General features: G+C 42.0%; 1 protein-coding gene across 24 annotated transcripts in view; it reads right to left on the bottom strand.

Annotated features, from left to right (window-relative positions):
- LOC143710812 (adhesion G protein-coupled receptor L3) overlaps positions 1–25,876 on the bottom strand; it is a 347,776-nt gene that overhangs the window by 29,680 nt on the left and 292,220 nt on the right. For all 24 annotated transcript variants that reach the window (XM_077202032.1, XM_077202015.1, XM_077202025.1 and 21 more), the window contains 4 exons: positions 15,556–15,765; positions 13,882–14,102; positions 13,568–13,634; positions 13,359–13,450 (listed from right to left, as the gene is read on the bottom strand). In XM_077202032.1, coding sequence (XP_077058147.1) covers positions 13,359–13,450; positions 13,568–13,634; positions 13,882–14,102; positions 15,556–15,765 — 590 coding nt within the window. The remainder of the gene's footprint in view (positions 1–13,358; positions 13,451–13,567; positions 13,635–13,881; positions 14,103–15,555; positions 15,766–25,876) is intronic.

Raw genomic sequence — 25,876 nt, 5'->3', positions numbered from 1 at the left:
GAATCACTTGCACCAAACATTGATTCAAAAAGGTTTCCAAAGCTTCATGAAGCAGTCTTTCAAAAGCTTAGTTAAGTGTTTTTTACTGAACTCCATGAAAAATTGGCGAGCAAAAACTGGTCATATGCACATAATATTAAAGCAGGTTGGGCAATTTGTTCCAGATTTTGTTTTTTGTTTTTTATGCCTGTTGAAAGTCTATTCACATCCTGATAGCAATCATTAAGTTAAGTGGTCTACATGGATGTGTGTGTGTGTGTGTGTGTGTGTGTGTGTGTGTGTGTGTGTGTGTGTATATATATATATATATATATATATATATATATATATATATATATATATATATATATATATATATATACAGGTCCTTCTCAAAAAATTAGCATATTGTGATAAAGTTCATTATTTTCCATAATGTAATGATAAAAATTAAACTTTCATATATTTTAGATTCATTGCACATCAACTGAAATATTTCAGGTCTTTTATTGTTTTAATACTGATGATTTTGGCATACAGCTCATGAAAACCCAAAATCTCAAAACATTTGCATATTTCATCCGACCAATAAAAGAAGTGTTTTTAATACAAAAAAAGTCAACCTTCAAATAATTATGTTCAGTTATGCACTCAATACTTGGTTGGGAATCCTTTTGCAGAAATGACTGCTTCAATGCGGCGTGGCATGGAGGCAATCAGCCTGTGGCACTGCTGAGGTGTTATGGAGGCCCAGGATGCTTCGATAGCGCCTTAAGCTCATCCAGAGTGTTGGGTCTTGCGTCTCTCAACTTTCTCTTCACAATATCCCACAGATTCTCTATGGGGTTCAGGTCAGGAGAGTTGGCAGGCCAATTGAGCACAGTAATACCATGGTCAGTAAACCATTTACCAGTGGTTTTGGCACTGTGAGCAGGTGCCAGGTCGTGCTGAAAAATGAAATCTTCATCTCCATAAAGCTTTTCAGCAGATGGAAGCATGAAGTGCTCCAAAATCTCCTGATAGCTAGCTGCATTGATGCTGCCCTTGATAAAACACAGTGGACCAACACCATCACTGACTGTGGGTACTTGACACTGGACTTCAGGCATTTTGGCATTTCCTTCTCCCCAGTCTTCCTCCAGACTCTGGCACCTTGATTTCTGAATGACATGCAAAATTTGCTTTCATCCGAAAAAAGTACTTTGGACCACTGAGCAACAGTCCAGTGCTGCTTCTCTGTAGCCCAGGTCAGGCGCTTCTGCCGCTGTTTCTGGTTCAAAAGTGGCTTGACCTGGGGAATGCGGCACCTGTAGCCCATTTCCTGCACACGCCTGTGCACGGTGGCTCTGGATGTTTCTACTCCAGACTCAGTCCACTGCTTCCGCAGGTCCCCCAAGGTCTGGAATCGGTCCTTCTCCACAATCTTCCTCAGGGTCCGGTCACCTCTTCTCGTTGTGCAGCGTTTTTTGCCACACTTTTTCCTTCCCACAGACTTCCCACTGAGGTGCCTTGATACAGCACTCTGGGAACAGCCTATTTGTTCAGAAATTTCTTTCTGTGTGTTACCCTCTTGCTTGAGGGTGTCAATGATGGCCTTCTGGACAGCAGTCAGGTGGCAGTCTTACCCATGATTGCGGTTTTGAGTAATGAAACAGGCTGGGAGTTTTTAAAAGCCTCAGGAATCTTTTGCAGGTGTTTAGAGTTAATTAGTTGATTCAGATGATTAGGTTAATAGCTCGTTTAGAGACCCTTTTCATGATATGCTAATTTTTTGAGATAGGAATTTTGGGTTTTCATGAGCTGTATGCATAATCATCAGTATTAAAACAATAAAAGACCTGAAATATTTCAGTTGGTGTGCAATGAATCTAAAAAATATGAAAGTTTAATTTTCATCATTATATTATGGAAAATAATGAACTTTATCACAATATGCTAATTTTTTTGAGAATGACCTATATATATATATACAAAGTATGTCGATAACCAAACAGTTGATGTACCCCTTTGACTTCCTTGGTAGGAAAAAAAACTATGGAAGTCAATGGGGTACATCAACTGTTTGGTTAAAAACATTCTTCAAAATATCTTCTTTTGTGTTCAGCAGAAAAAAGAAACTCATACAGGTTTGTAACAACTTTAGGGTGAGGAAATGATGAAAGAATTTTCATTTTTAAGTGAGCTATTCCTTTAAATCTTAACCCAACCGTAAACCTATACCATTAAACCCATCCCTAACCTTACCCGTTTCCCACCTCAATAGAATTGTTTTGCAAAACAACATGAACACCATAAGTACATTGTACCTAACAATTATTGTTTTTTAATGGAAGTACGTGGCAGATAAAGACACCTAATATAAATTGAGACTCAAAAATTTGTAAAATAAAAATTCAGAATCTTTTTTTTTTTTTACAGTGTAGATCATCAGTAAAACAATCTTTAAAAGGAGAGAGATGAGTTTGGAACTATGAATGCACACACGTATGCACAAACACACATAAAACATCAAACACAGGAGGAAGTGGGCAGGTGCAGATGACCTCCAGAGGGACACATGACCAGTGGACAAACAGTTTGATCTTACCAGTGCCACTCCACTATGACACAGCCGTCATGAAAGCGATAACTGTGCAAACATCAGCAGACACACACACAACAGAAAACAAGAACAAATAAATTAATGAGTAAGACAGAGACAGACAATAATTCCTTCGAAAAGTGCAACAGCAACTAAACAAATAAAAAGCAACTTAAAAAGAAGCAGCAACAACCCCCTACACAGCTGTTACACAACACTCGGACAATTAAGGGCTTAAGAATTGAATTGAATTTAGGATGCAAGACATAGTATGACGAGTATGACCTAGACGCATGACATTGAGGCAGGGCATATTAAAAGGATTTTACTTTTATAGCCAATATCTAATTTAATTTAGAAATTATACAAATATTTTGCAACATTATAAATGCTGTTATTGTCATTTTTGGTCAATTTAATTCATCTTTGCTGTATAAAAGTATTAATTTCATTAAAAAATTAAAAACCTTACTGATCTGGTAGTTCAGGCTTTTGATAATGATGGAAATGTAGTCTTAACCTTGATAATGAAATAATAATAATAAATGTAGTATTATTAAGTACATTTAGTACTGGCCTGCTATCACAGCAATAATTTCATGCTAATACAGATTCTTACAAGTCTTTCAAATTTTGGGTCAGTAAGATTTATTAATGCTTTTGAAAGTAGACTCTTCAGCTCACTAAGGCTGCATTTATATAATCAAAAATACATCAAAACAGTAATATTGTGAAATATTATTATAACGTGAAAAACTGTTTTCTATGTGAATATATTTTAAAATGTAATTTAATCTGTGATGCAAGGCTGAAATTTCAGCATCATTACTCCAGTCTTTAGTGTCACATGATCCTTCAGAAAAAATTCGGATATGCTAATTTGCTGCTCAAGAAAACATTTAAATCAGTTGTGGTGCTTCGTATTTTTGTGGAAACCAAGATGCATTTTTTTCAGGATTCTTTAATGAATAGAAAATTCTAAAGACATTATTTATTTAAAACATCATAATTTGCAACAACATACAGTACATAGCTTTACTTTTGATCATTTTAATGCATCCTTGCCGAATAAAAGGGAAAAAAATGTACTGTCTTTTGAAACTTTTGAACGGTATTGTACATGTTTGTTTTTATAGCTTTAAATGAAGTGCGCCAATAGGATTTGATGTGCCAAATGAATGTTGCAGTTGGTATTTATAATTAAGGGGGTGAACAAATTTCCTTCTATAGACATTTTATTGGTCAAACATTTAAAAACAGCCCATTGAATCAGATGACGCCATCAATTTTTTCGTCTACTTTCCAAGATGAGGTAGACTGTAAATTATAAAAGCAAATATGTGCTGTTCCGTCACCATTTGGACTGCAATAGCAGAATGAACGCACTCAACTGTTGAGTGTTGTGGCCGGTGGTCTCACACACATAAATGAAGGCATATATCTGGATTTGTAGTGTGACAGAAGTGTCGTGACCTCTGTGAGCGGAGCAGGGTGGACGTAGGTTGGTTTGCGGTTAATAACTCGACCTTCCAAATAGCCTTATAAATCACATCACACACTTTTAAATCTTTTTTTATTTCTTAGAGCCGACTGTTATAAATCAGACAATGAACAACAGCAGCAGCACTGAAGTCCACACAAACCTAAACGTACCTAAATAAAGTGGATACCATGTGATGAATAGTCGACAAAAATAAAGACTGAAGACACTGAAGACTGGAGTAATGATGCTGAAAATTCATCTTTTCATCACAGGAAAAACTCACATTTTACAATATATTCAATTAGAAAACAGTTAAATAGTACAAATATTTCACAATATTACAGTTTTTACTGTATTTTGAATAAAATACATGCAGCTTTGGTAAGAGTTTCGAAAACTTTAGAAATCCTATCGATCCCAAACATTTGAAAAGCAGTGTATATTGTGATACCATTACCGTTACATATGTATTGCTCACACACCCAAAAAAATAAACGCACCCACAGTTATGTAAGTGTTTCTGTTCAGTCTCTCATTAGAGCAAGTAATCAACCATCTACATATCAAACTAATACAGCTGAGTATGAAAACTACTAACAAGAGACTGTCATTATCTCATTATTAGCATGAATAGAACGTCTGATTACAAGAATTATCCCATTTAATCTGTGACCCCATGGAGGGAGGAGATGTGTGGCTGTAATAAGACCCTCGCTCATGAATTAATCAAACCCATCACCTCTGCTGTTGTGATTTTGTTTCATGTTGTCCCCTTCAAAATGAATATGACGAAGCATTCCTAACAAACCCTTCAGAATACAGCGCACCAACAGGGTTCTGGCAGTAAAAATCACATTTGTTTCTTCCACAGTGAAATTGATTGTTAGAAATAACGTATAAACCTCTCGAAATAGAGATAAGATGAGGTCCTAAACTTGAGAACTACATAATCCTGAAATTAATATTCATACCCTTGTGCAAACTGAATGAAATGTTTTTGGACACTGATTTGCACATTAATTGCAATTAAATTTAAATATATTATAGGTTAAATTTATATTAAATGCAATTAATTGAACTTAAGAGCCACTTTTGACCCACTACATCTTTATATGTAATTTCACAATCAGTTCTATTGTTATTGAAGTGTACTGCCAAATGCACTTACAAGCATTTGTAATAAACTAAAATATACTTTAACTTTTCTAACATGTATGTAATGTTTTTAAATATATTTGTAATCACACATTTGTAATGAAGTTGCAATTTAGAAAATGTAAAATGTATCAACAAACTACAGTTTATAATTAGTATTTTACATGGGCTTTAGTACTGTATGAGTCAACACATCAAAATAAGTGTACTTCTTTAAATCACAACCAAATATTATTAAAACAAGGATTTAACATGTAAAAGTAAAAAAAATTAATTTGGCATTATTACAAATTGCACTTCTTAAAAGTGTACTCATGTACACTTTAACTGGCCTTTCTTTATTCAACCTATTATCTGCAAGTACACTGCACTACAACTGCCCATTTAAGTGCATATTCAATTAAGCACACTTTAATGCATTTTAATATCTTGTAACCAATGTCAAATATATTGTATTTTATACTTTAATGAGATGTAATCAATAGTTGTATGGTGTATGGCTATTCTTGCTTTGATTGATTTTCCATTTCTCCAAATGTCAGTCTACATCAAGTACACAGTCTTGTCCCTTTGTCTCTTTTTGCAAGTTTTCTTCAAATCAATGTTTGTAATACTGTGATTCATCTCTGTGCAGGTTAATTTGGTTTAAGGCTTTGAACTCTATAGAGAATATGTTTCTGAAAAGCCTGTAGTGAAAATTAATGGGAAAAAAATACTTCAGGAATGAATCCCAAGGCCACTGCAAATGTGGGTGATCACTGTTGAGCTCTAAACATGAATACATATGTACATGTGTCATAGTCAGGATTTATGCATTTCAATCAGGTGTCCATCAGAATTCTCTGGCTGTGATGGACAAAGGGACATATTAGTCCAGTTTGGCCCTTTAACACACACACAAATGCGGTGAACCACTATGAAATATCATCCCATCTATAGAAATGATACTACAAGATCACTGACTCAAACGGTCTGATTAGTATGCATCACATCGACATAAGCACAGCACACACATGAACAACTGAACACACACACATCATTTCACTGTCCTGCTCACTATGCTGGATCTAAGGGGACAGCCATAAATTAGCATATTTATAGTCCTTTCAGCGCTCTGCTCTCCTGAGTGGCTGTGTGGCTCCGGTGATGAATATTCATGTGCGTGCGGAGGTTAATTTGGGCAGAATGTCTGCCGCTCTTTCCTGTGAAACAACACAGATCTTCAGGTAATGACAACCTCCCCACAGAATACACAGACACACACACACAACCTCAACGCACGTTGTGGGATACCTGTGCCGGTTTTACTTTTACCTCAACCTATGACAATAATATGATAAATGAGCCATGAAGTTCCTCAGTAGATGGTCAATGGGCCAATGTTACTTCCGTCCATAAACTTGAAGTGTGTCATTTCTGCACAATTAGTGCCATGAAACAAGACGTAATGGTTGTTTCCTAAAAGGTTTCTCAATACACTCATATTACACAATACACTCATATTATCTTTCAGTCATGTTACCTGACAACTGCTGTTTGGACAAACAGTGATGGAAAATTCACAACATTGCTTGAGTCTGAAGCTGACATGCTGTTTTCAGGCTGCTCAAACAAACTGAGCAATATTTTGACTTTGGCCTGGTATTAAAATTCATCTCAAGTGATATGAGCAAATATAAGGGGCTTTCGCACCGGGTAGATATATGAACTTAGTTCTCTAAGTTAGGGAGTAGGGAACGGAGACGTTGCGTCGGATGACGACGAATGGGGGTTTCGCCTAAAAAAGCCAATCATCTTCGTGTATTACAAAACAAGCCAATGGTGATGAAATGCCATGGGTCTGCGGAATTTGCATAGCGTATCTCCGCCCCACCGCGTGGGTATAAAAGGAGGACGCCTGCAACATGCAGGTATGTCTTCGCTGAGGAGCCGAGACTGAACTCAGGCGTCTACCCAGCGGAACAGCGGAAGTGGCAGGGAGACGTAACGTCTCCGTTCCCTACTCAGGGAACGAGGGTTACATACGTAACCGAGACGTTCCCTTTCTTAGTCACTCCGAGTTACGTCGGATGACGACGAATGGGGGTCCCCGTGTAATCACGCCACCTTCACAGCTGTCTTCCAGTGCCCTGCGAAAGTCTGATCCCCCTGTCGTGATACTGGCACGGACGAAGGAGTCCTACTTAACACAGGAATACCAAGGTACACTGGGAAGCATATCTCAGAGGAAATATGGCGCAGCATGCCTATCCGTAGGGAGGACTTAAGAACAGACATATGGCCGGGGGGCTTCATATGGAGGAACGCTGGAGTGACCAGCCCGAAGGGGTGGCAACTTTCAACTCCAGGAGTGGCAAAGTGACTTGCCAAGGGAAAGACACATGCTCAAGAAGGCTTACAGTGGGAATACACATGTGGGGGTTACTCAGGGGAGGAACCATGCACACGGAGGCACCTAGCCGACGCACAGGCAATAGACACTGGCGCCAGCGTCAACAGTGCTGGAGGAACTCAGGGCTTCAGAGAGGAAGGCTCACCTGAGGAAATATATCGCACGTATCCAGTCCGTGGAGTGGAATGGCGAGCAAGCGAAGACACCTGAGCGGGTCCAGTACTAGCTGACAGATGTCTGCCAGCGAGGCGCCATGCGCTAGAGCCCAAGAGGAAGCCACACTCCGGGTGGAGTGGGAGGTCACACCAAGGGGGCAGGGTCGGCCTTGCCGTTGGTAAGCCAAAGCAATGGCGTCCACTATCCAGCGGGACAACCTCTACTTTGAGAGAGCCTTTCCCTTCAGTCTCCCACCATAACAGACAAAGAGCTGGTCTGAGGTCCTGAAACACTGCGTCCTGTCTACGTAGGCACGAAGAGCGCGTACTGGACAGAGCAGTGCCAAGGCTGGGTCTGCCTCCTCCAGGGGCAGCGCTTGCAGGTTCACCACCTGGTCCCGGAAGGGAGTGGTGGGAACCTTGGGCACATATCCAGGCCGGGGTCTCAGGATCACGTTAGAGTGACCGGGCCCGAATTCCAGGCACGCTTCGTCAACGGAGAATGCGTGCAGGTCCCCTACCCTCTTGATGGAGGCCAATGCAACCAGGAGCGCTGTCTTTATAGACAGGAACTTAAGCTCAACTGATTGCAGAGGCTCAAAGGGAGGCCTCTGTAAGGGAAAGAGAGGAGGGAACTCTCAGGAACCTGACGATCAGGTTGTGCTTCCCCAGAGACTTACCTTCAACTGCTTCGTGATATGCGGCGATAGCGGCCACATACACCTTCAGGGTTGACGGAGACAGCCTTCGCTCCAGCCCATCTTGCAGGAAGGAAAGCACGACAGTGATCGGGCATCTCCTGGGGTCTTCTCGGCGAGAAGAGCACCAGTTGACGAAGAGGTTCCACTTCAACGGATAGACATGTCTCGTGGACAATGCTCTAGCGGAAGTGATGGTAGCCGCCACCGCTGGTGGCAGGGTACTCATACCTGCCTCGTCCCGTCCAGGAGCCACACGTGGAGCCTCCAAAGATCGGGTCGAGGGTGCCAGAGGGTGCCCCGTCTCTGAGAAAGGAGATCCTTCCTCAGAGGAATTGGCCAAGGAGGTGCTTTCGCGAGGAGTATCAGTTCGGAGAACCAGGTCCGGATGGGCCAGTACGGCGCAACCAGAATGACCTGCTCCTCGTCCTCCTTGATCTTGCACAAGGTCTGTGCGAGAAGGCTCACTGGGGGAAACGCATATTTGCATAGGCCCCGCGGCCAGCTGTGCGCCAGTGCATCCGTGCCGAGGGTGCCCTCTGACAGGGAGTAATACAGGGCGCAATGGGATGAGTCGTGGGTGCAGAGCAAGGCGTACTGCCAGCAACTCGAGGCAATTGACATGCAGAAGACACTGGGGTCCTGTCCAGGAGCCAGCGGCAGCATGTCCGTTGCACATGGCGCCCCAGCCCGTGGAAGAGGCATCTGTGGAGACAACAACATGCCTGGAAACTCGTTCTAGGGGAACACCGGCCCGTAGAAAACTGAGGTTCCTCCACGGGGTGAAGGTCTGACGGCAGGTCGGAATTACTGGAACTCGGAGCGTGCCATGATGCCATGCCAACCTCGGGACTCGATCGCGAAGCCACAGCTGAAGCGGTCTCATATGAAGCAATCCGAGCAGTGTTGCCGCGGCTGCAGATGCCATATGCCCCACGAGCCTCTGAAACAATTTCAGTGGGACCGCACTCTTGCCATCGAACTGTCGAAGACAAGTCAGCAGCGAGTGTGCGCGCTCGCTCGTAAGCTGCGTGGACATAGCGACCGAGTCGATCTCCATACCGAGAAAAAAGATCCTCTGCCCGGGGCAGAGTTTGCTCTTCTCCCAGTTGACCCGAAGGCCCAGACGGGCTAGGTGCCGGAGCACTAAGTCTCTGTGTTCGCAAACCTGATCTCGAGAGTGAGCCAGTACTAGCCAGTCGTCGAGGTAATTCAGGATGCGAACCCCGTGTTCCTGTAGGGGAACAAGGGCTGCCTCGACGACTTTCGTAAAGACGCGAGGAGACAGAGCCAACCCAAATTGGAGAACCGCGTACTGGTATGCCTGCCCCTCGAAAGCAAACCGGAGAAACGGTCTGTGTCGAGGTAAAATGGAGACATGAAAGTAGGCGTCCTCCAGGTCTATCGCTGCAAACCAATCCTGTGGCCGCACGCATTCGAAAATGCGTTTGGCCGTGAGCATCTTGAACGGCAGCCTGTGAAGGGAGCAGTTCAAGACGCGCAGATCCAGGATCGGCCGTAACCCACCGGTCTTCTTGGGGACAATGAAGTACGGGCTGTAAAACCCTGACTTCATCTCGGCTGGAGGGACAGTCTCGATTGCACCCTTCGCCAGCAGGGTAGCAACCTCCGCTCTGATGATAGGGGCATTGCCACGGACCATAGTGAAGTGAACTCCCCTGAAGCGGGGAGGAGACCGTGCTTCGAACTGAACGGCACACACTGTCATCCGCACCCTCTGGGACAGAGGGGGACGGGAGTGGCGAGGCCCGGGGGCGGCGCACACTGCGGTCCGAGAACTCTGTGACAGAGAGGGATGAGAGCGGCGAGGCCCGGAGGCGTCGCGCACTGTCAACCGGCTCTGTGTGCTCAGTGATCGGTGTATCGGTTCTTTCTTTGACCATAATAGGGTACTGCCCACCCGTGGGTGAGCAGCGGGAGAACAAAAGATTCTCCCCTGGCGAGGGCCTGCAACCACCTCCTGGGAAAAAAACGACACCATCACTGAGCAGCCCGTCTCAGGAGCGCCGCGTAGCCTGGCGTTTAGCGGGGCGCGAGGCTGGAGAGGGCTGAGGTGCCTTCCTGCGGCCTCCTCCACGTAGCAAGGGCCCGGGTGAAGGCTGCTGCAGGGGCCGTGCGGGAGGGGAGGGAGCCACAGGAGGGCGCCCTCGGCGGCGAGCAGGCTGAGGCGTCTGTACCGACGGCTGGGTGGAGGCAGCAGCAGGCCGTCGGGGCAGAATATGTTTGATCGCCTCAGACTGCTTCTGTGCGGTTGAGAACTGCTGGGCAAAGTCCTCAAACGCTCCGCCGAAGAGGCCGGCCTGGGATATGGGGGCACTCGGCGTCCCGCATATCAGCCAGGTTCAGCCAAAGGTGATGCTCCTGGACCACAGAGGTGGCCATCACCTGACCCAGGGAGCGTGAGGCCACTTTCGTCGCTCGGAGAGCGAGGTCAGTGGTGGCACGCAGCTCATCAAAGAGCCCTGGGTCAGTCCCCGCCTCGTGCATATCTCTGAGCAGCTGGGCCTGGTAGACCTGCAAGGTGCTCATCGCATGCAGAGCGGCGGCCGCCTGTCCTGCAGCTCTGTGAGATCTCGCCAAGAGGGTGGACGAAAATCTACAGGCCTTGGACGGGTGCTTAGGAGTACCACGAGATGAAGCACTCTGAGGACACAGTTGCACGGCAACAGAGCGTTCAACCGGGGGAATCCCAGTGTACCCATGGGCGACCGCACCATCGAGGGGGGGAAAGGCAGAGAAAGCTGACGAACGTACACGGGAGTTCAAAGGAGCCTTCCATGACTTCGCCATGCACTTCCGGGAAGAATGGTATTGGGGTTGGCTGTGGCCGTTGCTCGCGGCGGCCCGGGAGAGCATGGCCGTCATCTCGGGATCTGATACGGACAACGCTGGAACTCCAGAAGGAGGCAACGCAGCCGCATCGTCACTTCCCGATGACTCGTGCCCGCCTTGTGATGCCGCGATCGACATTGAGTCCTCCTCTGGAGCGCCGAATGAAATACGCGGGGCATCAGTAGATGGACCCGGTAAATTCACCGCAGCACTCGCGGGTTGCAACACTGAAGAGGGGGGTGTGGTCCGAGGACGCATCGTCGGATTGTTCTACACCGTCACCGTCAAGTCACCCTGCCCACCAGCCGAAGTACCACCTCTCATGGAGGGTGTAGATCGGGGTGTGGATGAGGGGACTCTCTCTCGAGTGAGATCATTGAGTCTCGACCTTAGTGTTGCGATGGCCATGTTCCCACAGAAGGAACATGAGTCATCCACAAGCGCTGCTTTAGCGTGCTCAAAGCCCAGAAACGCAAAGCAGCGTTTGTGCCCATCAAAGGAAGACAGGAATCGACCGCACCCAGAAGAACACGGGCGAGACATGTTTAAAAAGACGTGCCACGTGCAGCTCTTTTAGAGAGGAAAACTCAGCGATGCTGAGGCGACCAGGGAGAACACACAGACTGGCAGATCACTGCTCAGATCGCAGGCAATGTGAAACTCGCTGGGTACCGCCATCACACCAACACCGGAGAGTTTGCTCGTCTCGAAGAGAAGATGATGTCACTGAAACTCAGGATTTGGCTTGTGGAGTGAAGAGAAGCTCTTGGCTCCGAAGCGAAAACATACCTGCATGATGCCGGCGTCCTCCTTTTATACACATGCGGTGGGGCGGAGATACGCTATGCAAATTCCGCAGACCCATGGCATTTCATCGCCATTGGCTCGTTTTGTAATACACGACGATGATTGGCTTTCTAGGCGAAACCCCAATTCGTTGTCATCCAAAGTAATTCGGAGTGACTACGAAAGGGAACTAATGGTTCCCTTAGGAACATTTTCCTGGTTGCATTCGCACCGCCAGTAGGAACTCTGAAGTGATGTAAGCCACGCTTATTGTTGTGACTTTTATTTTGATGGTGCGGCAGACCTTTACTTTGACAGGGCTGAGAATGCCAGCCAGATCCTGAGCACACAGTGCTCACATTATCAGTGTTCATTAGTTTACGATCTGTCTAACAGTCCTGTCTAATACGTTATTAGACATAACTTTTATACATAGAAAGTAAACAGTATATGAAAAGATATGAGCATATGCCGTGTGGTTGATATCCTGTGTTGCTAGCTGAGCAGAAATACATAATCATGTTTCTCTTGGTCCCCTCAGGTTAGCGTAAAGGTTGAGAGGTCCACCTATCACTGTTTTCCATGTTCGTAGAGTTAGTTTGTGGAGTAAATATATAGGCTATAATCTGTGTATTTACACAGCTTTTTTATAAAAATAGAGGGTGCTGGTGTTTCGCATCCGCGTACATTGACGTCACGGATAGTTCCTATAGGTTTAGTCCCTACTCTCAAGTAGGAGCTAAATTAGTTCCTCCAAAAGGAGTTCCTAGAACTAAAATCGTTCCTAGTTCCTGCGTTGCTAATACGTCAAAATCCGGGTACTTTCGCCAATAGTTCTAGGAACTATGAAATGGTTACTCGGGTGCGAAAGCCCCTACAGGTAAAAATGAACGTGGTCTAATATTATATATTACTCTGAAACACATGTAAAGGATCACATTACTTCTGTAAACGCCAATGCCTAGTCCCTAGCCCTACCTTGCAGGCTCCTTTCCAAACAGTCCACCCAAATAGACTCCACCTACTGCTGGTCCATTGCTCATCAAGTCCACCCACAAGCTCGAACTCTCTTATAATTTCACCTCTCTAAGACTCCACCCACAACTGGCCCCACCTTTAAAAGGCTCCTCCATTCAAAGAGCCCATCCCTCAGGTTCCACCGCTCACCCTCACTCCACCCATCTGCAAGATCCAACTTTCAGACTCCACCCACCACAGGCCCCACCCGTCAAAGGCTCCTCCCTCCAATGAGCCCATGCCTCACTGTCAGGCTTACTTGATGTTGTCAAGACAACCAGAATCTGGCTTCAGGATGGCAGTGTGGTGGAACATCTTGTACAGAGCGATTCCCAGGAATATCACATTCAGCTAGGAAGAACAAAAGCACAGGATTGGTTGAGGGTTCACACGTGAGCGCGCTAGAGTGTGCAACATTGAACATGAATGTTTTGAATGTAGTTTTTAGACAGCATCAGAGCTGGTTACCATGATGATGAGTGTGGCAGGGCCTATAAAACTCCAGATGAAATAAGTATCCAACCGCAACCAGCACCTGAAAATGCAAGAAAGAGACATCAAACAAGTTTCAATGTTACACACACACACACAGACACACACACACAAAGTAGTACCGCAGATCGTCTCAGAGGTTCTTGTGTCTTTTGGCTGATACATGAGAGTTCTTTCAATTATTCAGACTTTAATATCCGCATCATTAGACTAAACTTAAACCCTCCTGTGACCACCCACACACTCATTCAGACTCATTCAGATCATTTGAGTGTGTGTGTGAGACTCACACTCTGTCTGTCCCGTAACTGCGGTAATCCACTGCAGCAGAAACGGCGACAATGAGGGCAGGAATCCCGTATCCGGCAAGGTAAAAATATCTCCTGCGTGAATGTTCGCTCTCAAACACCTCCACCAGCATGATGTAGAGCTGAACGCCTTCCAGAAACATCCATGTGAATGCAGACAGGAAGAAGAAATGCAGTAGTGCCGCAAAGACAGCGCAGGCAATCTGAAACGCACACAAACGGTCTTGTGAGGGCGTGTGTCATGTGGACATTGATGGATGCTGTTCAGCGACCTCGCAAACCTGCTCAGATAATTGAAAAATGTTAAATAATAGGGTTTAAAGATTATGAATCATGTATGATGTTCCTGCATTAGAGTCACACACACGAAACGCTCTCACATTAAATCTTTATGACACACGAACACACGCTATTTCACCCTCTCATGAACTAATAAAAACATGCAGTCAGCCAATTTAAACATCCCGGGCCCTATCATACACCCAGCACAAAAGTGTTTTTTTGCTAGTTTTAGCCCGACGCAGTATTTTTTTTGTTATTTAAAGGTACAATATGGAAGGATTTTTCACCACCAGGGGTCGCTAACCTCTTGCAATAACAAAGGCGTATACTGATGACGTATATTCCACATTAAGCTGAATTATGGATCTTGTCAAGCTGATAGATATTTTATGGATGAGTGAATACATTAATGTTTTTAACATGACTGTGGTATGAAGCAGGGCGCGACTGCTAGTCGTATACCAGCACCACACGCAACGCGAGTCCCACGGATATAAAAGAATAAGGACATTTCATTCTACCGAACTACACGCAAGTGCTGAATTAATACTCAAACAGGTCAGTTTATTAGACGAATCAAACTTGAGGTAATCACACTAAACGGCATTTGAGTTTGTTGAATGTTGTTAGTTAGGTTGTGTGTTGGCTGTATGAGATTAAGTACGTTAAGCTAGATCAACATTAGAATAACATACAGATCATATTCTAACATTTCATCATGTGTAAATAACATTGATTAACATTGATAACATTTGTTTTATGTACAATTGCTCACCTGTCTAAAAGTACACGCAAAACTCGCGTCTCTGTCAAGTCGAAGTTAGTCGCAGACTTGGAGCTCTCGGCATCTCGAAAGATGTTGATCTTCGTTTTAGTCCTTTTTTTGTCTCAAAGTCTGCTTGCCATGATCCAAAATGTTTGAACAAAACAACAACAGCGTGAGCGTCCTGCTAGGCATAATGGGCCAGTTGTCAACGTCTGTCGCCATAGTTACTATGGCAGTACGAGGTCAAACCTGGCGGAAACCGAGGGTAACGCGGATATGACGTCATTGACTGGCGACTCCTCACCCCTGCTCACGCGCCCTGTTTCCATGGTTAAAATCGCAATTTTCTCACGATTTACAAATTGTTTGAAACATTTGGAATATTGTAAGTAATCAACTAAACAAAATATATAACATTGGTCTAGTGGTTTTTGGATATTTTACTGCAAAAATCCTACATATTGTACCTTTAAAGAGCGTGTTAGTAATATGCGTCTATAGTTTTTTTAAATTTTTACGTTTTTTCATGTATATTTTACATGATTAAAATAAATAAATAATACAAATACAATGAAAAGATAATTAGTGTGTTTGTATGTTTGTCGTACAGGCTGGTCTGCGCGGTTGATGCCGGTGAGGAAGAGCGTTTCAGCGATGAAGAGGGAGATGCAGAGGTTCTTGTGAATGGTGTTCCTGTCGCTCTGGAGGCCACGGAAGAAGCAGAAGGTGAAGATGCAGACGAGCAGACAGACCAGAGACAGTAGGATGCCCACCCACGTTATGACGTCCAGCAACAGATCATGCACAGGGTCTGCCGTCTACAGGGAGAGACAGAGATTAGGAGGTTTTCACAGTCTTTTGAACATGAACATTACAGCTGAATATAAAAATATCGCTGCAAGCAGCAATTACAGGGCTCACGCACAGCAACAGATACACAGTGACACCATCAAAGTGTCTGATACAAAGTATGAGAGCACATCAGAGCAATGATTTCAGACATTTACACCAGGAGGGGCATTCCATAATTTTGCAAAAAAACAAACAAATACATTTTTAAGTATATTATCTGCAGAACATTTACTAAAAATAACTAAAACTGTAACTAAACTGTAAATAAAACTATTACAAATTATGGTAACAATTTAACATTAGTTAACTCTTTTAGTTAACAAGAACTAAGAATTAACAGCATTTATTAATCTCAATTCATGTTAATTTCATCATTTTCTAATACATTATTAAAATCAAATGTATTTTTCAACATTAGTTAATGCACTGTGAACTAAAATGAACAATCAATGAACAGCTGGATTTTTATTAACTAACATTAACAAATATTAATAAATACTGAAACAAATGTATTGCTCATTTATAGTTACTTTTTGTGTGTGTGTGTGTGTGTGTGTGTGTGTGTGTGTGTGTGTGTGTGTGTGTGTGTGTGTGTGTGTGTGTGTGTGTGTGTGTGTGTGTGTGTGTGTGTGTGTGTATGTGTGTATGTGTGTGTGTGTGTGTGTGTGTGGGGGGGGGGGGCTTCTTAAGTAAGTTAACTTACTTAAGAAGCTTGTTTGCTTCTTAAGTAAGTTTATTTGTCATAAGATACTGTTTAGATGTTATTACTGGTTTCCAGTAAGGTTAAAATAAAACAATAAATATACTCAAATACTTTTTGAGTAAGTAGTTAAAGTAAAATAAAATTACTTTAATTTCAATAAGTTAAAACATTCAGCTTCTCCTCCAGCCGGGCTCGTCTGTAAGGGCAGGTGGTGCAGTGTCCCACCAAAATATTCATCCAAAACATGGACCTTTATATAAACTGAACCAATAAATGTGTTCAGAATTCTCCAAAGGTATTTTTATTGTTTTATTTTCTACACTGTTTTAAGTCTTAAAGTGAACAGGATGTATTAAGATTTAGCCTGAATGATAATAAGCGGGGCAGACGGTGCCTGAGCCCTCCCCAGGACTACAGTGCCCCACAATTTTCCCATGAAAATATGTGGTGAAAAATAGAACTACAGCGCATTCTAATTGAGAGCCATTGGGGCAGATTTCAGACTTCCCGTCTTATTTTCATGTTTCCTTATGTAAACTTTGATTCAGACCAAGACAATATCAATCTGCTTCAGCTATGTGTATATTAGTCTGCATCACGTCAGTAAATTGTTGGCATGTCTGTTCTTACTGTGAGGAGCAGCGTTTCAAATTAATGAAAGTATAAATCCTGTAGTTTAAACGTGCTAATGATGTTTCATGTTTGAGAATAGACATGACTTTCTTTTCCTCACTGGAGTTCCTCCACAACTTATTTTTAAACAACCATCGGAGGCAATAAATACTACATTAAGGCATTTTTACGATAGCGTTCTGTGCATGTCGTGTGTATTTAAAGCCTGTCGATCAACATTAGAACGCCACCCTCGGCTGAATAACACAAGGACACTAGACCTATGCCAAAAGTTTTCTGCATGTGCACAGTGATTTCAATATAAAGCTTACAAAAAAGTTTATAATAAATTGGCACTAAGACCCTGCCCCAACTAAATGTATGGTCAGGAGACGACTGGTCACCGTTTGCTGTCCTCATTGTCAGTATTCTTGATGTGTAACACATGAGCAGTGTCATGTATCAAAAGTGTATCAACATCTATAGTAACTTTTTACTGAGGCAAAGATTATGAAAGAAGTAGGAGTTTCAAAAAGCTTTTCAATGGAATTTAAGATAGGTTTCCCTGTACTCCACATGACCCCATGCATCTAAAGAGAGTTGCGATTACCAGCGAAGCATTTACAAAGATAAAAGAACGTTTTTGCATGATTTGTTAATCAGTAGATGGCATAAACGTTTCCATCCAATATGCCAAAGTGAATGCATAAATGTATGCAGAGTCCTTAAAAAAATAATTAAAAAAATACATTTGTCTCGCCTAAATGTTTGCGCTCATTGCATTGTCACAATGGGGTAATATTGTTGTTAAGAATTTACACAACATAAAAAGCTTAAAATACAATATAATAAAGAGAAAAGTTTTTGAATAGGTCTACATTTACATTTATTCATTTAGCTGACGCTTTTATCCAAAGCGACTTATTCAAACCCGGTTCTCTCACACTAAATGCATGTGTCTTATCCACTACGCCATCACCACCCAGGTCTAACACTAGTATTCAGAAATACAGAAAGTGAATAAAGTGATCAGTATTTTAGTCCTGACTAAATTAAATGCATAGGCTATTAATCCCAATTCCTTAAACTTAAAGCTATCTTTTGTTGTTTTGACAACAAAATTAATGACAGACACATATGGCTGCTGTCAATTTAAGAGCTGGTGCATGGATCATGTGGTCATTATACTATCACATGCGTTTTATGCTTATTAAAGACATAAATGACTGTGTTTAGAGGATACTCAGGAAGATCTAAATTTTGACACAATTTTGCGCGTTAAACAATATAATCTGCGAAAAAACTCTTTTGTTACTGGCGAGCTGCTTTTAAGGCGTATTTTCTATTTAGGCTATATGTGCACATAGAAAATCATCTCTCAGAGAGCGCACGAGCACTGAATAGTTTAAAATCGCTTGAATGTTTAAACTGGTGAGACTTAAAAAGACGTGCAAATGGTAAACTGGCCGATTGTGCAAGTGAATATTCCGTCATGTCCGAGTTTTGCCGCCTACAACGCATTTGACGCTTGCCTTGTGCAGAGAGATAAGAGCGATGGTCCTCACTGCAGAACACAAAATCCAGGGGGAGGAGTTGGATCCAGATCCAACTCCTCCCACCTTACATATACCTAAACCTACCCATCTCCACCTCCTGATCCCAAAACCCTCCCCTAATCCTACCCATCTCCACCCCTTAGATCTGGATCCAACTCCGGCCCCTGGATCTCATTTACTGCAATGAGGTGCTACTGGGATAAGACGCAGCACCGCTGAACACTCAGTTGTTTGTGAAATTGCGTCTCGCAGATAGCTTTAAAAAAAAAAACGATTTGATTTTATAATCTGTGTGGATTAATTTACTAATACAACCTACATGCTAAAGTGAATCAATGTTTGCGGGAATTCACCGCATTTTAAGTGCGGGAATTATTAAAATTATGCGCAATACCCGCAATCCTGCGCTGAAATTCAAGCCCTGGTATGTATGTTCTAGGAATCAATCTATTCATCCATCCATCCGTATGCATACATACATAAAATAGAAAGTGGCATCTAGCTCATTACACTGACCGGGAACCTTTTCAAACTACAGACAAATGTAATTAGCTACTTTTTGTTAATATATTAATAACTAACTACCTTTCAAAACAAACAACAACAACAACAACAACAACAACAAAACACAAGCATCTCCACACAGTTGCAAAGTAGCAGTAAGTTTGATTTATTAGTGTGCCACAGTTAAAGCTCTCTGATCCTGCAGACAGCCGTCATTGATTCCCCACTGTACTCCCTCTGTAGGGTCCCTACGGAGGCCGCACAGCCAGGGGAAAAGAGCACAGCTGATATGGGACGCATCCCAGAAGACTTTGAGTCTGGAAGACCGGATGTCAGCACTGCTGAAGAACACAGCACATGAATATTTATGAGCGCTGCATAGGTAACAGTACATAGCTTATATGTGCCTGTGTGCCTGTGTGTGTGTGTGTGTGTGTGTGTGTGTGTGTGTGTGTGTGTGTGTGTGTGTGTGTGTGTGTGTGTGTGTGTGTGTGTGTGTGTGTGTGTGTGTGTGTGTGTGTGTGTGTGTGTGTGCCCCAGAGGGCCGTTGAGCACATAACACATCACTCTTCCTGAGGCCCACTCACCCTTGAGCGCTATATCTCCTCTACATTCAACACACAGTGTGTGTGTGTGTGTGTGTGTGTGTGTGTGTGTGTGTGTGTGTGTGTGTGTGTGTGTGTGTGTGTGTGTGTGTGTGTGTGTGTGTGTCAGTACTGTAAGTAAATCAACAGCTCAAGCCTGCTCAGCAGAATCCATAGTGAGGCCTTAGACTTTATAGAGTCAACGCTGAGCTAAAGTAAATCTATGTGTCTATAAACACACATACACACTCACACACGAGCACGTGTAGAGAGTAAGACTTCTTGATATATATAATGAATCATTATGAAAACTGAAAATTTTAAAATGAGGACGACAAATGTAGTTCACAATTTTTTGAAGTATAAAAAAGTATATAAATAATACTAAAATAACACTGCAGCAGAAAGTTGTTTATATTAAGATTATTTTTGTCTCACTATTTTAGCTATTTTTATATTGTTTGGGTTAGGCCAAAGATTTTGTTTATAAATTTCAATTTTTATTTTTGCTCTGAAATGGCTTAAGAACTTAAACAAATTATACTAAAATTTAAATTAAAGTATTGCAATGAAACCTAATTCAAAATATTAATAAATAATATAAAAGTATACAAATAATCCTAAAGTAATACTGCTGCAGATTATTTTATATTAAGTTTATTTTTCCTACTTCTTTAGCATTTTTTGTTTGAGGCCAAGGCTAAACCTTACAAATAAATTTATTTTTTATCCAAATGTCTAAATGTCTTCAAATGTTGTTGTTGTTGTTGTTGTTTCAAAAAAGCAATCATTGCCAAGTACACTAAATGTAGTTATAAATATTCAGGCAAAGCTTTCTGTTCAGTTTTTTCAATAAACAAAGGAATCACAATATGCACAACTTTAACAATATATTTAGTAGTATATATTTAGTAAGTTTTTACTTAAACCATTTATATATTAGAATATGCCACATGGGGACTTCCATGAATATTTCGGAGAGATGATTCTGATCAGAGTTTTGAATTGATTCAAATAAATGGGCAGTTTGCATTAAACCGACTTGTGAACAACAACAACAGTATTTATGCTGTTTTTCAAGTTTCAATCATTAGAAATGATAATAAAAGGAGGAGTAAGAAGAGTTATACTGTTGCGATCTTCACCAAGCTTAAAAGCAATTAAAAAGCACATTATTCATCACAATATTGATGAAGTTTATATTGTCAACAAAATAATAACAGATATATCACTCAGCTCTGGCACAGAGACATAGATGCACAATCATGAAACACACTCTCACACACACACACACACACACACACACACACACACACACACACTGGTGATGGAGCAGGTGTGTGATTAATTGCGCTCTGGTCTCCATCAAACACACCAGAACAAAATGAAAAAGAGATCAGTGTGTGTGTGTGTGTGTGTGTGTGTGCGTGCGTGCGTGCGTGCGTGCGTGCGTGCGTGCGTGCGTGCGTGTGTGTGTGTGTGTGTGTATTTCCAGATTCAAGATGGTAGAGCTGGTAGATATACATCCCGTCTGGATTCTTCATCCCCTCAGTATCAGTTCACTTCCCTCAGAAAACACATCAGTTCATGTTATGTACTGTTATGTCTAGTGCTGAGAAGTTTCCAGAAATTGGTGAATCAATTAACCAGTTAAAATATTATCACCAACCACCAGCAATTAACTGGTTCTATCACACAATCACGTGTTCCCATGTATTGACATTTAACACAGTTCAAACATGTTCCGATTGTGTGCTCAATTGCCAATAAAAAATTAAAAAAATACACAGAAATAATAATAAAATAATAATAATAATAAAACACTTATATACATTTAATTAAAATTAGATAACTTCGGTCATCTAGAAAAACATGTTAGGTTATACTTTATTTTAAGGTGTACTTGTTACAGTGTAATTATACATTTAAGTACAGAGAAATATGAATTAACAACATATACTTTCTATAGGGTTAGGTTTAGGCTCAGTTGCATGTAATTAGGCATAGTTTATAGTTATTGCTATAGTAACTATTTGCTTTAACCGAGGAGTTTAAGTGTGCCAAGGTCAGACTGGAAATGACTTTAGCAGAGTCACGCGACAAATGTGTAAGGGAGGCAGCCCCTGTGGTAAAAACTGGTAGAAAGTGGTCAGCAAAGAAATCTGTAGTACAGGCAAAGGCTGACCTTCAAATTGGGGATATAGTGGGACAGGTACAGCATGGAAGAGGGGGTTTTGGGCTCAGTTTAGCTCCTCCTAAATGGCACAAGGCAGGCCCAGCTCAAAGGAGGAAGCTGGTAGTCAACGAGGTGCGAAAGCAGGAGGAGAGGATGAGATGTATAAAGGCCATTTCCCAGGCCAAGCAGGGAGAGTGGATGAGATGGGAGAGTGTGGAACAACGAAAAATGGGCTGGCAAGACCTTTGGTCAATGGAAGAGAGTAGGATCAGTTTCCTTATTAGGTCAACATATGATGTTCTCCCATCACCGCAGAACCTAAACCTCTGGGTAGGAGAGGATCCCTCTTGTCCTTTGTGTTCATCACCTGCCACATTAAGGCACATTTTGACAGGGTGTAAGGTGGCTCTTAGCCAAGGTCGGTTTACTTAGCGCCATGACCCAGTATTGCGATGTTTGGCTTTAGCATTGGAAGGCAAGCGTAGTATGACCAATAAGTTGCCACCTGTTCTAGCAAAACATTACACGCAGAAGACAATATTCCTCCGCCCAGGCGAGCAACCACCAAGAAAAGGTGCTAACACCAATTCTCGCCCAGGACAACTGGAAGCTGCTAGGGACTGGAAGATGCTGGCTGATCTTAATCAACGGCTTATTTTTCCACCTGAGATTGCCATCACTAACCTTCGACCAGATATTGTTTTGTGGTCTGGATCAGCACACATTGTTCAACTGATAGAGTTAACAGTGCCATGGGAGGATGCGGTAGATGAGGCATATGAGAGGAAGAAACTGCGGTATGCTCATCTGGCCACTGAAGCAGAACAGCGAGGATGGAGAGTCCAGGTTTATCCAGTGGAAGTGGGTTGTCGAGGTTGTGTGGCACACTCTACAATCCGGTTCCTCAGAGACGTCGGATTCAGTGGCCAAGAGTTGCGACGCACAGTAAGGAACTTATCTGAAGCAGCAGAAAGGAGCAGCAACTGGCTGTGGTTGAGACGGAAAGATTCTAGCTGGCTGTGTACAGGCCGCCATGCTACGGTTTCGTAGAATTCTTGAAAACTTGAAGTGTCTGTTGGTTTAGTTGTATAGGTTGTATAGTATTTACAGTCATTACGTTCCTGTGTATATTGCGTGAATGACGGGGTGGTTGGGCAGATATTGTGTTTTGCGGTAGGTGGTATGCCATACGGAACCGTTGCCACTGAAACTGCATATTAACGCACCAGTGGGGCTCGACAGCCTTAGTCAAACGGGTTGGCGCATAGGGTTGGATTGCGGAGAGATTGTGGTTAGGTCTCAGCAGCAGGAGGGATGTAGAGGTCAGTAAGCTGGGCTGAGTTGAGTGGGGGACGGAGGGGGGTGACTCTGGGACTGTGCTCAGACCGTTCTCAGGGGGGTGACTCAGAGTCGTTCACCCCCCAAATTGATCCAAAGTGTCAGTAAAGGCATTTATAATGTTACAAAATATTTTTATTTTAAATAAAATGCTGGTCTATTTATCAAAGAATCCTGAAAAAAAGTACCATGGTTTACACACCAATATTGAAGAGGCTCAACTGTTAGAAATGTTTCTTGAGCAGCAAATCAGCATATTAATTAGAATGATTTCTGAAGGATCATGTGACACTGAAAACTGGAGTAATGATACTGAAAATTCACCTTTGCATCACAGGAATAGGTTACATTTTACAATATTTCCCAATATTACAGATTTTACTGTACTTTAGATCAAATAAATAATGCCTTGGTAAACATAAGAGATTCCTTTCAAAAACATGAACATATCTTACCGCCCCCATACTTCTGAAACTCTGGAGCTATAGTCATGTAAAGAGTAGTAGGAGGAATAATTTCATCTGTCGACAGCTGTACATCTGGAGGAATGTTACTTTTGCTTTAGATTCGGAGCAGAATGAATTAATTGAATGCATCAGTGACACGCAGTCTTTCATAAAAGGCCTTGAAAACAGTAAACACGAGCACACATCTGTGCAAAGCCTCATTAAGAACACATTCACGCACGCATTTCAGCTATGCAGCAGTCAGTGTCAGAATTCGAACTGTTCACGTTTTCGCAATCTAATGAGTCAGAATTCTGTCATATTCCACACACACACACACACACACACACCTCTGTGATGAGAGCATGAGATATCCATGACGACCAGCAGCCCTCCTTTAAGATTGAAGGTTAGATGACAATTGCCTGACATTGTCCCCAGACTCAGCATCACTAGGCCACTCCAGTGGTCTCAATGTGTCCATTACTGCACCTCTCGCTATCACTGGCACTGCTGCAGCCATGGCAACAACAAAACACTCACCTGTGAGGATTTACACATAAAATCTCTCTCGTTCACCAACAATCTGAGGGTGAAATGGAGGGGACAGATGGATAAATGCATGACTGAATAAAACGCAATCCTGAATATGATTTTATGAGGTGTATCTACGCCTGCTGTGGCTTAAAAGTTATGCTGTACAAGTATTTTTGAAAAATGTTGGTGCTTGAACTGGACAACAGTCCTGTGCAATGCCGTTTGGCAGTTCAGGCAGTGAGACAAAAACTAAAACATTTTTACAAAATATTTGGTAAGTTTTTTTGGTAAGTTTTTGTTTATTTGAAATAAATTTCTATTTCTATTTAGCTTTAATTTATTTTATTTTCATTTCAGACTTAGTTTTAGTAATTTTTTAACTTAATTTTTGTACCTAAATTAATTTGAAATCACTTAATAGCTATTGCAACATTTAATGTGATTATTTATTTATTTTTTTCTGAAAAATGCAGTATTGCAGTTTAGGCAGTGTGACAAATTGTAGATTTATTTTGACAAGATTAGTTCATTTTAATATTTAATTATGTGTTTTTGTCATTTTTTTTATTTTATTGAATTATTTCTATTTAGTTTATTTTCATTTTAGCTTTAGTAATTTTAGTACTTCAACTTAAATTAATTTCAGTTAGTTGCTGAGGCAATATTTTTTATTTTTAGTTGTTTTTTTTATTTGTTTTTCCTGACAGTTCAGGCAGTGTGACAACATTTTTATCTGTCAATACAAAAGCACTGGAGGGTTATTTACCCTAGTTAATTATTTATTTCTAAATAAATCTATTAATCTATCCACTATACAGAACAAGCTCTGAACTAAAAGAAGACACGCCCACAAACCAAATATGTACAGTGGGTGTGCCTAAGCAAAATATGGGTGTGTTCAAGACTAGTGAATGTAACTAACCCCTGATGTGACTGTGGCTTCATTTACTTTATTAATGTTTTAATTTTAAGTTTTTCATTTAACACTGATATTTTATTTCAGCTTTATTCCATGATCAAAAAATATTTTATTAGGTGGGTTCAACTTAATGCAGCGCTGCGCAGACCAATCATCGACAGTTGCCGCTTCCAGTCGGGGGCGTAATTGAAAACGAACATTTTCTGCTTCCTGTCACGCTCGCACAGTGTTTGTGTACTTTATCACAGATGAAGTTGATTAGATGGAATATTTTTTAAATACACAGACGTTTCAGACGTTTTCATGAAGCAACAGAAACACTTTTCATGTACTGCTTAATACACTGCCATCTGTACAAGAATAAAGCTTAACAGAAGCCTATACTATTAAATACCAATAAAGTGGGTTTTATTTTGATAAACATGACACAATACAATATTATGGTTACATGAAAAGAGCTTTTACTGTTATACATACAAGGATTTGTGAGCATTAGGGTAACTGAAGATTTTAGAATATACACGAAACACACCTCATTGTTGTCATCATTGAATCCGGCCTATTGCAGAACAACTGTGTCGTCATCAGAACTCGTGCACCCGTGCGAGTCAGACGTATACTCTCGAATCACTCAGTTCACTCAATACTTTGATGCCATATGTCACAGTGACGTGTCGTCGGCATTGTCTAACGTTGGACAAC

This window comes from Siphateles boraxobius, unplaced genomic scaffold (genome assembly GCF_051911475.1).
Source record: "Siphateles boraxobius isolate OS27281-9 unplaced genomic scaffold, OSU_SipBor_1 48, whole genome shotgun sequence".
NCBI classification, from domain to species: domain Eukaryota; kingdom Metazoa; phylum Chordata; class Actinopteri; order Cypriniformes; family Leuciscidae; genus Siphateles; species Siphateles boraxobius.
This window is presented reverse-complemented; position numbering and strand designations above follow the sequence as displayed.